The sequence below is a fragment of the Vidua chalybeata genome, chromosome 6 (assembly GCF_026979565.1).
Source record: "Vidua chalybeata isolate OUT-0048 chromosome 6, bVidCha1 merged haplotype, whole genome shotgun sequence".
NCBI lineage: Eukaryota > Metazoa > Chordata > Aves > Passeriformes > Viduidae > Vidua > Vidua chalybeata.
In genome coordinates, this window is record NC_071535.1 from 17,448,346 (window position 1) to 17,463,022 (window position 14,677).

The 14,677-nt window shown below is 36.9% G+C and overlaps 1 protein-coding gene across 2 annotated transcripts in view; it reads right to left on the reverse strand.

Annotated features, from left to right (window-relative positions):
* Window positions 1–2,451: 2,451 nt before the first annotated feature.
* TTC8 (tetratricopeptide repeat domain 8) overlaps window positions 2,452–14,677 on the reverse strand; it is a 41,380-nt gene continuing 29,154 nt past the window's right edge. For both annotated transcript variants that reach the window (XM_053946493.1, XM_053946492.1), the window contains exons 10-15: window positions 12,016–12,126; window positions 9,335–9,474; window positions 7,963–8,137; window positions 6,566–6,688; window positions 4,690–4,773; window positions 2,452–3,052 (exon numbers count right to left, since the gene is read on the reverse strand). In XM_053946493.1, coding sequence (XP_053802468.1) covers window positions 2,936–3,052; window positions 4,690–4,773; window positions 6,566–6,688; window positions 7,963–8,137; window positions 9,335–9,474; window positions 12,016–12,126 — 750 coding nt within the window. In that variant the 3' untranslated portion in view covers window positions 2,452–2,935. The remainder of the gene's footprint in view (window positions 3,053–4,689; window positions 4,774–6,565; window positions 6,689–7,962; window positions 8,138–9,334; window positions 9,475–12,015; window positions 12,127–14,677) is intronic.

The window sequence follows — 14,677 nt, forward strand, 5'->3', positions numbered from 1 at the left end:
TAGAAGAAGCTCCTAGCTTAAAAAGCTTGACATGTCATACCAGAGATAAGACTGGATGACCCAAAAATCTCTCCCCCTAGTCTACAAAGACAGGAAGCAATCAAAGAAAAAACCCACCAGCAGTAGTAATAACAAAACTGGATAATTGTTCAGTCATACACTGACTGAACTGGCACCTAATGGCAAACTGTCTCTATCCTGTACAACTTTTGAAGCTGCTTTTTGCAGCCAAAATCATCCACAACCCTTAAGTGTGAATTATGATTAATTTCACCCACAGTTTTGTGGCTGTAACAGCTGTGGCTATAACATCTAGCAGAAAAATCAAATTCCTTTAATAATCTAACCCTAACATTATCACCTTTTAATTGGATTCATCCATTAGAAAGACCCCAGGAGGAAGGATGGTCATGAAGGATAAAACTGATGGCAACAGCTATAAACTGTACAGACCTTTCCTGCAGGGACACAGAAACTTCAAGACCCCCCAGACATCTGCTTCGAGCTTCCTTCCAGGCAGCTTTGTTGTGGAACTATCAGCACTGTAGATGAAAAAAATTGTGGGTTTTTAAAACCGTATTCTATTCTCTACTCTGAAGAGGCTTTGTAAATGCCGGCCAAACATACATGGAGCTGTGCTCCAGGTTGGAGGAAAAATGGTTTCTGTGTTACAGAAGTGCTGCTTGCAATGCTCCGCTCCGACAGGATGCTGCTGCAGGGGTGAGCACGGCTCCGGTGCGCGGTGTTGTGTGGTGCCGCCCCCAGTTAACCGCAGGCGCTTTGCCCCAGGGGCTGCCGGCTCACCTGCTTGCTGCGGCTCACGCCGAATTAATATGCAATGAAATCGAAAGATTCTTCCAGCATGAACAGCCTGCTGACTCATCTGCTGTTGCACTGTGTTGCCGTGCTCATTACCACATTTGATTTCATTTGTACTGTGCTAATTGTGAAAAAATATACTGTCAGACCCTTGCTTTGGGGCACGAAAGATCAACAAAGCAAACTACTGCTGCCTTTTGGGGCAATCAAAATACACCACCTAAGATAAATTTGGAATGGCTTGCAGATGCTGCAGAGTAGGAAGCTAAAAAGGTTTTAATCCTTGTTTAGAACTTTGTATTTTTTGGTGGGGGGAAGGTGAAGTTTTTTTAACATCTGATTTGCGCAAGCATATGGTGTGAAGGATTCCTTAACACACATAATCCTTTTCCCTTTTGATCTTCATACATTCCCCAATAAGAATAATGAAGTCGGGTCCATGTCGTAAGGGGCACTGTTTTCTAGAAGAAAGAGACTTACTCAGATCATTAACCTGAGCAGTGAAAACATTCAGTGGCATTTTATAAGCACCTATGAGGAACTAACAAGCAGCCACAATGGATTAAAAACTGGAGTTGCATTACCCATTTCTGTTTCAGTTCATATAGAAATAGGCTTATTTACTATGCAGTTTGAAAATTACTTTGAGTTAATAATAAAAATTCCCAACAGTTGTGTTTAAACTGCTAAGACAATTTTCTTTTCGGGGACATCTCTAAGTTTAGTAATGACAGCTGGAAAGACATAAATACCACAGATCAAAGGATGGAACTTTTCTCTAAATTCTTGCATTTTGGCAGCAAGTAAAATCTTAACTAATTAGAATTACTGGTAACTAAGATTCCCTTTTAAATAGATTGCAATGAATTTCCCATAATATAAAATGAAAATGGACAAAATAAAATTCCATAAAAGACGCTGCATCTACTCAGTCAATAATGTTTTTGCACTTCACACCATGTGACAGCAATTAATGAGTGTTTCTGTCACCTACAGAATGCTCTGTAGGGGAACCTGTGGGCATGCTTCTCTAAGCTCCCTAGCATCCACTTTCACCAGCTACAACCACTGAAGATGAGGATGGAAAAATAACAAATACTAAAAAAAAAAATACGTAAGATTCATAAGCATGTTTAAGGTTGCCCCTTAAGCTAAGATATTCCCCTAATATATCAGAGAAACATGAAAAGATTTCAAAGGTCTGTTTCAGGATGTGCCATTTCAGATTGCCTTAACATCCCACATTTCTTAAAGGTCTTTTAAAAAGGTCAGGTTTGGAATTCATGTAAATTTATTCCTTTTAGCTAAAACACAAAGTATGACTTCATTAGTTGTTAGTAGTAGTTTTCCTGTAGTTAGATTGATCCAAATATTTATTTAGAAACAGTGCTTATGTGGTAGCACATGTAATCACCCCATCAATGCCTTGTTCTCAACTATTAGTTCTTAATTCTGCAAGCTTCTAAATGCCTGTCTCTTTCACTGAGATCCAAAATAAACTCCCTCCTGGGCAGAGAGGACCACATGCATTTATGTGATTTTCTACCAGTTCTGTGGAGTCTCTCAAAATGTTCAGACTATCAACCCAGATTTTCATGGCAATAAGGATGTAATTTAACTTACATACACAAATGAGACAAACCATACAAACTGAATTTATTTAACTCATACAGTACAAGGAATATAAGAATTTCTGCTTTACATATGCATTTAAAATTCTTTTTAAGTATTTTAATTTTAAAACCTAACATTCAGTAAGAAAGTATACTAACAAAAGCCAACTTGAAAACCAGTTAGGAAGTATTTTTACTCAGTTTATTCACAGATTGTCACATGGGAATGTTTAAAACCATTTTTTTCTGCATAAAAGTCAGAAAAAATATTTTCTGTAATGTCTTGTGTACATGGTTGCAAAACTTTCAAGCTGCATCTGAATAAGTGTTATCTTTTAACATTATAAGAAATTGAAACTCAATCTTTTCTTGCTACTCAAAGTAACACAAGCTTTGCCACAGGAATGCATAAAGTATAGTTCATCTACTTTGAGCTGGTGCTCTCAAAATTTGTATGGGACATTTGCTCTGGCTAGCTTCTTACGTAATAAAAAATTTGCTCATCAGAGCATAGCAAAGTGCTCCTTTAACTGTTTGATGAGCTGCTGTGTATCAACATGGCCTGGAAATGCTTCTTCAGACTTCTGAGCCGCTGTGTAACTTCTCTGAAGATCTCCAACCTGTAAAAAACACACACACCAATTTTGAAAATCCAAGCACTGCAGTGTTTGCACCATGTATTCTTTGCATTCTGTGCAGTACATTTCTGATGCTCGCAAATTTTAAGCACAGCTGGTCCAAAGAGTGAACAGTCAGTGTAAAGACATTTGGAGGCAGGATTATGTCACACTGACATCAAGGGATGAGAAAGACAGAAATGTCATTTTAATGGATGCTTCAAGACATCAACTTAACATACTCCATTTCACCCAACTTCTTGGAGAATGGTCAAGGTACACACCATGCCCAGTGCTTGAAGTATGGAGGAATAAAAAATAGAAGTTTTGCTTTTAAACTCCATAGAAGTGCTATTGTATAAACAAACAAAACACAACTCATCAGGCCTCTGCAAAAAAAAAAAAAAACAACTGTGATTTCCTGCTTCCTCACAGAGATGCACAACAGTGTTGGAGAACTAATGGTGCTCCTCTGTTGCTTTTAGAAGAAATTGTTCCCTAATTAGCGAACTTCATTTTTTTTCCTAAATAGCCATCATTTTTTGGAAGGATTAAAAGGAAAGCATCTCAGAAAGTGGACTCAGCAAAAAAGAGCCCAAATATTTGGGAACACATCTAGTAAAAGTGATTACTCCTGAAGCAAAAAGGAGAAGCTATGGACAGCCAGGAGGCCTTTTTTGCCTGTGCATCACTCAACACAGAGCTTCAGTGTGCTAAGAATTCTCTAAAGGAGAAAAAGCCAGAAAAGTCATGTTTTGCAAACCATGGCCTTACACTGAATTTAAGGATTGCATTACTCCACTGCACCAATACCTGGCTGATGTGGCTGGCTGTCTTCTCCCATAAGACAGCCCTGTGAGAGTCCTTGGTGCAAAATCTACGTAACAAGACATTTGCAGACTAGGATTTACTCCGCAAACAGTAAGTAAAAAATGCAATTATTCAACACCCTCTTGTGTTTCACAATGGAGAGGACACACTTACAAATTAATGGTTTATTCTCTTCTTAATGTGTGTACTTCAGCATCTGTAGGAGTGGAGCTGCCCACACAACACAGAATCAAAACAGAATCATGAAGGTGTAGGCACAAGCAAAGGAGCAATTTTTTTCTTGTGAAGAAACAAGAAAAAAAATTGTACAAGTTTCTCTTATTAACAGGAATGCTGGACACTGCTAATACAGTGTCTTAGACACTCTGGATGAAATAGATTATTAACAAAAAAATCAGAGGTTGTAAAGCTGAAGAACAGATTTTCCTTTTGAGATAAGATACTATCAGTAAAGTATATTCTTTCTATCATTACTAGTAAATGATATTATATTCTTACACTTTACATTCTGAAAAAGCTTATGACTGTAAAGACTGTAGATGGATTGTTCATCTTCCAGGCATTTGGACAATTATAAAGTTACTTCATAGCCAGTTGGCCTCATTTTTTTCTCAAAAGCAAACATTGGAATGGCTACGTTGACACACTTCTAGGTATTAAAATGAAAATATAATTTAGCATTTTCCTTGAGTTGATGCACTCTGTATTCTTTTGTCTTATCCATCTGGAATTTTTAGTAATAACAATAAAAAACCACCTGCCTCACCAAGGCTCAATTTTTAGACTACAAGAACAGAATAATGCATTACCTTCTCTGAGAGTATGGCAACATTGAAATGGGGCTCATACATGTGAGGTGCTAAAGATGAAGCAGTCTGCAGCAAAGCTCTTGCCTATACAGAGAAATGAAAAAATAATATAGTGACATCTGGAGGGCGATTAACAAGAATCTAATGCAATATTCATAATCCTTAAAAGAAATCATCCTATGTTTACTAAGACATTACTAAGAAAGACATTTTCAAAAAGGTTACATCAATAGTGTAGACATAAGAGAGTCAAATAACATTGAAATGCATAAAGATGTTGGTTGAGTCAGGAAAAAAAAATTATTGGGACATACTAAATTAAGCAATTCAATTTTAAACCCTGAGGACAATACATCAAGTAAATTAAATAAAACCCAAAGTATTTAAAAAACACCCCACTGTATTTATCTGTTGTCTCCAACAGCTCTGTCTTAAGCATTCCTGAAACCACAAATTTTATCTATAAATGATAGCTTTCACACTCAAACATTTAAATAAAATTAGGGGTGTTTTTCTCACTAGCAAAATAAAGGTACAAAAAGGTAAAACAAACTAAGTATCAGAGTGTATAGCTTCATGCTGTAAATCCAATGCAGAATTAAGGTCCATTTGTGAAAATTTTACAAAAAAAATTGCAGAACTTAATGGGGAAAATTGCAAAACATTTAAAAACAAAAGTAACTATAAACTGTGGCAAGACTGAGCTAGGAACTTACTAATACTTCCTACATCTGAAAAATCTGAGTACATGCAACAGTAGTTATGAAAGAACATTGTGAAATAAAATCCAAGATAAGTAAAACATCATCCCTTTTTTTATTCTTCTGTGCATATTTTTATTGCCAAAATTATCCCAATTTTTAATTATACATGTGATACAAGAAGAAAACTGAAAATTTTAAGCTAAAAACTAAAGTAGACAAGAAGCTAATCTAAGGGAAAGGCTCTGCAGTGCTAGTTATGAGCAATCACAACTTCCACAATTGAGGGTATGCTCCGCTAGGAAAATAAATGTCTAACAATTTACTTAGTAGGAAACTGAAACTAAACCCAAAGTTTTTCTGTCACTGGAAACATCCAGTTCTAGGTTCATTTCAGTGTTTCCATGGTAATTGCTAGGTTATCTGAATAAAGTTATGTTCTGTCTAAGAGAATCTGCTCTTAAAAAAAGTATTTATAATTTATTTTAGCTCTAGGTTGTATACACGAATCCATCAAATTAGCTGTTCTCATGAGGTTTAAAACAAGCCCACAGTAGTTCTGTCCAAAACTATCCAAAAATCACATATTCATTTTCCCTGCATGTGTATAAAACTGGTTACATTTATTCCACCATGCATGTCAATTATACATCTAAGCACAATACACTTAGTACACTCACATTAGGTAAGATGAACCACCCAGCTTATTGATGCAAAATTTATCAAGACCCTGCTGCTTTCTGACAAAATTCTAATGCCATCTCCTTGCTAAAAAAGCCCCAACTTTCAAGAGATAATCTCTTTTCTGCCACCCAACAAAAGTATGTTATGTACATTTATAAACTGAATATAGAGTCAAAGTTGTCTTTCAAGTGAAGATTTCAAAGTCATGGGGTTTGCTTTGGATATCAATTAAAAAAAAATCTCAACAACTGCAAAGTTATTGGAAACCTTGCTTGTCTTTGATGATTCATTTGGATATGCCAAAGAATAAGCAGTTTAATGGGAGATGGCATGACAATACAGAGTTTACACAGAAACATGTATAATAGTTTTCTGCCTGTAACAGTAAGTTAGACATTCATATGACGCCTCCACCTCAGAGGAATGACATGTTTGTTAAATACAAAATGCCTAAATGAAGCATTCTCCTTAGTCTGAGATTCAGCACTGACCTGTTCAATGTGACCTTTTCGCATTTCCAGCACAGCCAGGTTGTTGTAAGCTTCTGCATAGTTGTTATTGTTAACTAATGTCAGCTTGAAACACTGGTAAGCCAGATTCAGGTCTCCTATGCCCTAAAAGAAACACTGTGTTTTCATTTGTGAAAAGATTGGAAACAACATCTGTTTTGGTTTTTGGAGTATCTTTTCACCCATAAGTACTACAATGCAATGCAAATTACAATAAAAACATGCTGATCAGAAACGTATGTGCTTTCTCCCCAGATCCTCTCATTTTTTCCTTATTCTTTCTATAGACAGAATAATTTCTCTCCAACACAAACTTCCATGCTTCAAGTGATATTCACTTCATCTAATTTAACTTTTGGATGATTAAAGTGGCATCTAAAGATTATGCTATTTGCTACTGTCTTAGCAGGGTAAGGAAAACTGAGATGTCTCCAGAGAGGAAGTCATCTTGCTTCTCTGTCTCTACACATATTTAAGTTAAGGAAGATACACTTCTCAGATGGAGCAGCTGACTACTACTACTGTAGTGTTAAGACTAACACTGACACAGCATCAGGTTAAACATCAAAAGTGACAAATGCTGAAAAATACAGGCACTTCAGTTCAAATTTCAATCTTTAAGGCAGTATAAATGACTGTGTTTATCCTAGCTGCAATACAAGACAAACAGTTGTGGTTTTGACTCAAATCATCAGCAGCAATTGAAGACAACTCATGTTAGAAAACTCATGTCAAAAACTTTATTCAGCAAATTTATTCTGGGCATGTAGCTAAAGAGAAATCCAACACAACTTCTTGAAGAACATCTGAAAAAATGGGCAAGGCTGTAAGAAAATCTGTGGAGAAATTTAACAAAATTTACCACACAAATACACAATATTTCTATAGCTGCCTTAAAGACAGAGGAAGATACCTTCTCAACTCTGACCTATTTAGTGCTTTAGTATTGGCTACTTGGTGTTGAATGTGTATTTTTATGGCAAGAGAATCAGTCTAATTCTCCCTGTAAACAATTAACAGTTCCTAGAAAAAGATCTTGAATTCCATTTTGGTTTTTTTGGCAGACTAGCTTGTTTTGCAGCCAAAGCCTTCAAGGGCTGGTATATGTTGCAATTTTTTTAGAAAGATGGGAAAGTTAAAGACAGTGGGGAGTGAGCATCTTGTAGCGGGAAAAAGCCACATTCTGTAAAGTACAGAATTTTTTCTCTTGCTGCTTCTTCCACACTGAAGTGCAAATAAACATTCGATCTGTACTGGACTTTGTCCTGTATACTATCAGGTTTTGTATTTCCAAGAAGGGAAATTACTCCTTCCAAGTTAATTTTTTACATTTTTTATAATTTTGACTCATTCAGAAAGATGGTTAATATTTTTCATACCACAGCCACGTGTCCCAAGTTGTACCACACATCTGCTGTCTCCTCCTCATTTTCAGCCAAAAACAGTGCCCGTTCAAATGAAGATAGGGTCATATCATATTGCTGGGCATAGAAGCAACACAGGCCCAGATTGTTAAAGAGCTGGCAGTTATAAACACCCATCTGCAGGAGCCGTCTAGATTGAAAGAAAACATTTGTTTTATTTCTTTTTTTAAAATTAATTTCAAGTAGGAGTTCTACTCTAAAAGACAAAGTTCTCTCCTTCTTTCTCCCTATTCTGAGAGGGTATAAAAACTACATGCTACAGTCTTAAACTTGATAGTTTAATGAAGGACAGTGCAAGGTATTTTTTATTAGAATCACAACTGTGCAAAAGACTGTGTAAATTAGCAACTTCTGTCTTCTTGACTGGGTCACATGATCTGACTTTACTGTAAGACAGAGATGTAGCAGACTTTCTCTGTTTCCAATCCCTTGATGTCAATCAAGTTGTAGTTTGTTGCAGTTACTTTATATAACTCTTAAGACTTCAATTTTTTGCTTGATTCCCATCCTTCAGTACTGTTCTAATTAGTAATAGTATATTTAGATGTGAATCTATTCTAATCTTACACATCAAGCATAACTCAGATTTTGATTCACATTGATATTGTTCAATGTGCCTTTTAAAATGGATACGTATTATAAAAAGTCTGTTTATTTATATTTATAGGAATAAACAGAAATGCTAGGAGGGCCAGGGAAAAAGAGGGCTGCTGTCTGCAGCATGACTGTGAGTTTCTGAACCTAAAGCATAAAAGAGCTCAAGTCTAACAGAAATGTGGTGATAGTGCTCTTGCTGACTTAATCTGCTCCTAGCGAGGGAATGTCAGGCTCCTTTGCACTCTGACTGCATTGAAATAAAAATCAAGCAGCAGTGTTTAACACTATCTTTTCATTGCTTTCAGAAAAACACACAGGAAGCCCAGCCCACTTTGTGACTCTGTGGTCACAACACCTGGTCCCTTCAGGTGGAGTAAGGTCTAAAAGGAAGTCCTTGTGCCTTCTGTATGTAATTTAAGTTGACTGTTTGCAAACTGCCTCATGCTGTGAAAGAACTTTCCTTGTTTATTGGTTGAATGACAATCTATGTTGATACTTCTACATACTCCTCTCCTAATGATTACAAGTTTGTAGTGATGTACTTATCACTGTATAAAAAGATACAGAAGTTGTTACACTGATTTTATGGCAATATTTATCCAAATGCTCATTGATAATCCTATGCCAATCTCCTAATTAATTTTTTTTCTTGCATTACAAAGATCAACCCTTTATATTACCTTCTCACATATTCTGTTCCCCCTCCCTCCCTCTCCATAAGTACAGATACCTGTAAAACCGCAGAGCTATCTCAGGTTGGTCTGAATAGAAATGGTTACTGCCAATGCATGCAATGGCTTCCACATGAGTATTGTCTTGTTTTAAGACGTCTTTATAGTACTCTGCAGCTGAGGAGATATTGTTCATTTCCTATACAATTGGACAAAAAAATCCAATTACTTCTACTGTTTATCACCTATTTTTAGTGTGAAACTCATTAAAATGTTAATCTACTGAGTGCTTTATCTATGCCCTGTAGAGTACCTAACTGAGATTAATTTTACATGCTCTCTGATTGTACCATTCAACACCACTGTCTGGCATCTTCACAAGCAACACACATATCCATGAGTAATATCTTTACCTGAAATTAACTCTATGCCACAGCTACAAAAAGAAATTTATTTGGTTTTTATTTTTCAGAAAAAGAGACAGCCTGTGGTATTGAGTTTGGAAGTTGAAGGGGGACTACAGAGGTGGCTTCTGCAAGAAACTTCTAGAGCTTCCTCCAGAGCCAATGCCAGCCAGCTCTGGAATGGACCCACCACTGGCCTCAAGGCTGAGCTCATCAGAGAAGGTAGTTAAATCTCTGTGATAACATAAAAGATATTTAAAAAGGAAAAAAAAAAGTTACTGCACAGAGGTAATTGTGGCCAGGAAGAGAGGAGTGACAATATGTGAAAGGAACAACTCTGCAGACACCAAGGTCAGTGCAGAAGGAGGGGCAGGAGGTGCTCCAGGCACTGGAGCCAAGATTCCCCTGCAGCCTGTGGTGAAGACCACGGTGAGGCAGCTGTGCCCCTGAATCCTATGGAGGTCAACAGGGGAGCAGAGCTCCACCTGCAGCCTGTGGAGAAGCTCCATGCTGGAGCAGGTGACCCTGCTGCAGGCTGTGACCCTGTGGCACACCCATGCTGGAGCAGGCTCCTGGCAGGACCTGTGGCCCCATGAGGAGGAGAGCTCACACTGGATCAGGTTCACTGACAGGACTTGTGACCCTTGTGACCTGGGGGACCCGTGCTGGAGCAGCACCATGTGCAATAGACATTTGCCACTTCTTGCACAATGTCTTGTGATACCCAGAACTGTGCAGTCAGTTTCCAGCACAGTAACACAGAACAGACTGACTTCTCCAGACAATGTCTCAACTATTTTCAGTGTTTTTAAATCAAGTCATTAATCACTCTGAACGCAAACGAGAATATAATTACATATGAAAATCTATTATGTGCCTTTGAAAACAGGAATCATGAATTTACCAAAACTTGTACTACCCAGGATATGACAGTTAAGAGAACTGTATTGTATATAAATACATGCTTGGAAGTGTGCTACTTGGAAGATGAATTAGGGTAAACTCACTGCTATAAATGCTAGTGCACGGTTTCTGAGAACCCTATCCTATACAAGAAAAAAAAATTAAAAGATCAAACTTGCTTCTATGTTTATATAGGAATAATTTCTACCTGTGTGCTGTAGATACAATATGCTCCCAAAGTAACTAAGAATAAGCCTTTATATAACCTCAGCAGTGTATTTAGCTACCAAAAAAAAGGATTTATTGTGATTCAAGGAAATAGTAATAAAGCAGTCCCTTTAAAAATTATGCGTTGTTTTTTAAACCAAAAATGCTCTACAACTCTTTGTACTGTCAAAAGTTAGTGACTGAGAAGCAAAGCTCTGATTAAGATGTCTGATACATATATTCCACTTGTGAGTCTGTGTAATGAAAGCAGCCCTTTGCTGCAGTGCAAATCTTTGCTAATGAAGCTATAATCCTTTACTCAAGTGTCAGTGCAAAACTAGATCCTATCAAATATACGCTGCTCTTTAATAATTCCTTAAAGGGTTATGCAATGTTATGTATGGTTCTGCAAAATAACATCTATATTAAAAACTATTCAACAATTCAGAAAGAAAAGCTTCCAAAAATTATGCAGCTGGTTTTTCTTGCTGAAGGACAAAAAGGATTTAATATGAAAATGGATTAAGGCTTACGGGTTAGATGAGAATGATGAGAACAGGATAGAAAGCCAAGCATGAATATAGACACAAAAAAAAAAATTCATTACTTTATTTTTAACATTTGTTCTGGAATAGCACTTTACCAACTTTCAGTGCAAAAACAATTTGAAATCCACCGTTTGACATGAAAATACACAATTTTAAAATATAAAATACATGATTACCATGCTAAAGTAAAACTGCTTTATAACTAATCCTACTTAATATAACATTTACTTCCTAACTAAGAAATATTGACATTCTAACAGTTCTCAGAGCATTAAGAGACTAATGGCAACACATAGTGCTAATAAAAATAACACAGACAAACTATTTTGCTGTTTAATTTTGCTGGTTGGTGACTTGAGCAGTTTTAGTATGATGAAATACATATAAACTAGTAAGGACAACATCTGGGCAACTTGACTTAATATGGACTTGCTTCTGCTTGCCAAGGGCAAATGGGATCTCACTGGTGTGATTAATTGTTGAAACAAATAAGCCGGCAGGGCTCTCCTGACATTACCTTGTTACCGTTGTGGAAAGTTACCCGTTTTGCATTAGTGACACTGAAAATCAGCACAGCTGGTTTTTGATGACCTTGCAGTTATATTCAATTATTGACTCTTTTTTCTTGCTCAAGCAGCTACATTTGGCCCCTATAAGGATTGCATAGTGGGTGCATACCTCGTAGATTCTGGCAATTCCACAAAGAAGAGTCACTTCTCCAGGAAATCGCTCTAACCCTTGCTTGAAAAGGTTCAAAGCTGTTACAGGCTGATCCAAGCGCAAATACACCTAAGCAAATAAAAAGTGTATATAGATGTCAAATGTCTGACTTTTATATGTGTTTTGCTGTTTAACAAGGGAGATAAATAAAAGGGATGCCACCTCCATTTGTGCAGGAAACCATTAGCTGAGATGATGAATAATACTGGGAAAATAATGGAGTGAATACTGAACAAATCTGTGTAATGAAGATAAAATAGGCTACTTAAGATAATTAAATTTACCTCATACCATCTATACATGATTAATTTGAATATTACTAATTTAAAACATCTTGTTATTTATTATCATATATAACATAGTTTGACACTGAGGTGAAGGTATCACCTCTAATATTTCCCTGTTTAATGTATTTTCAAAAACTTGTATTTGGGCTTGAAAGAACTGGATCTTCAGGTTGATACTGCTGGAATGTTTTACTTAGTTGAATAAGACTGCTCTGCACAGAGCAGTGACACTTTCAAGTTTCCTTACTGCTCAACCAACCTCACCTGTCACAAACAATAAAATCCTATGGAAAGAGGGCAGTTTTGCCTCCATGAGTTTGGCTTCTGTGTTGATTATGAAAATGTGCAATGTGGATAATAATTGTGTGAGAATTGGACATCCAATATGTCCAAGTGTTGATAGGGAGCACCTCAGCAGCTGTCTGAGAGTACAACTGTAAAGCCCTTCTGCCGTGGGATATGGTAAACACAGCAAAGGGAAAAAGCCTGCACGCATGCTTTGGGAAACTAGCTAGAATGATTTATCTATCTCCCACTGAGTGGAAAAGGATTTTGTTGGAGAAATAGTACATTAATCAGTGCTAATATTTGATACTACTAAAGAAGAGAAAGAATCTGTGATTGCTATCCTGATACAACCTTTTTGTGATGAAATGTAACACAAATATCATTGTTAGCTGAACACCCGAGAAACCTCCAATTTCTGCTTTGCCCTTAAACTTCATGGACTTCTGACTGCAAACAATTACAACTGTACATTGTTTTTTTGCAATCTCATAGATATATACTGCTGTAGACACTTGCAAAGAATTCTTTCCTATGACCACTCAATGACATTCTTAATTGTGAAAGAGCTGACAACTGTGAATGTCTTCCAACAAAGGAACTGCCATTCCAAGTTGGTCTTTGGCAAAATGTTAAAATACAGGCATTTTTACACTCGTTCTGCTAATGTCACTCACATTTCCTGTATTAGGCTAGAAAACTAATGCCTTCTTGTGAAAATCTATAAAAGAGTAAGGGTTTTGGAGGGCATGGTAGTTAGTAGATTAGAACTGCACTAATTACATCGTTAACCATGAATGACGTATCCAATTTAAAAACTGGACAGTGTGAAACTCCCCTAGATCTGCCCCCTTTTTATATTTTTATCTTTGTTTATGAAGTATGTTTTCTGAGCATTAATGACTTAAATCTGCTCTACTGCTTTATCTAGAGGCTGATTCCAAAGATGCACTCACCACAGATGCTAAGACCACACAGCCACAGTACACTACTATGTAATTCCCACATCCAGTGTGATATCACACTATCCAACATCTTTGTAGACATTACAGCTGCTCTCTAGATAAGTGGCAAAAGAATTTTTTTAAAAAGTGGGGCAATTTCCATCTACTCAAAGTTGCTTTGGGGAGACCTGCTCTTTAAAGGTACTACAGCTATAGTAATTATGGTCTATATATTAAAAGCAGAATAGCTCCATTCTCTTTTTGGTGTCTCATTTATCTCTGGTAAAAATATCCCATTTATAGCTCTTCTAGATCATGAAATACTTTGTAATTTCACAGCAGGTCCTGACTGCTTTAAAGATTCTTACTTTTTTTTTTTCTTTTGGTCTTTTATATTTTCGTAAACTACATTTCAAGGGAGACATCACTTTCAAGAAAATATTATTAAAAACCCAGATAGCTGTTGCAATAATGAATATAAACAAAACTAACTAGTATTGTAGTACCAGCATATTTCCACAGAACTTTATGCAATCTTATTATTTTTTAATGGCTGCTTAACTCAAGCCTGAATTTTTCAGTTCTTTTAAATTGAGCCATATCTCTGTGCCTTACTCTATTGCCTGTCCACTGACAGTCACTAAATTATGCTGTGCAGTGTTTTATACTTGAGCAAGCTGGTCTACAGAGTGGGAGGTAGAAGTTCAAATGCAGCTCCTGCCTGAGCTAGTACTGATGTAGGGGGATGCAAATCTCCTGTAATGAATCACTGTTTGTTAATCCAATTATTCTGCCAATTGAATAATTCTGTGTAGTTCATGGAGTGAGTCCAGAGAAGGGCCAGCAAGATGATTAGAGGGATGGAACACCTCTCCTGGGAGGAAAGGCTGAGAGAGTTGAATCAGCCTGGAGAACAGAAGAATGTGGTGTCACCTAATTGCAGCCATCCAGTACTTGACAGGACCCCACAAGAAAGCTGAAGAGGGACTTTTTACAGGGACATGTAGTGACAGGACAAGGGGGAATGGCTTTGACCTGAAAGATGGTATGTTTATATTAGATAGTAAGAAGACATTCTTCACTATGAGGGCAGTGAGGCATTGG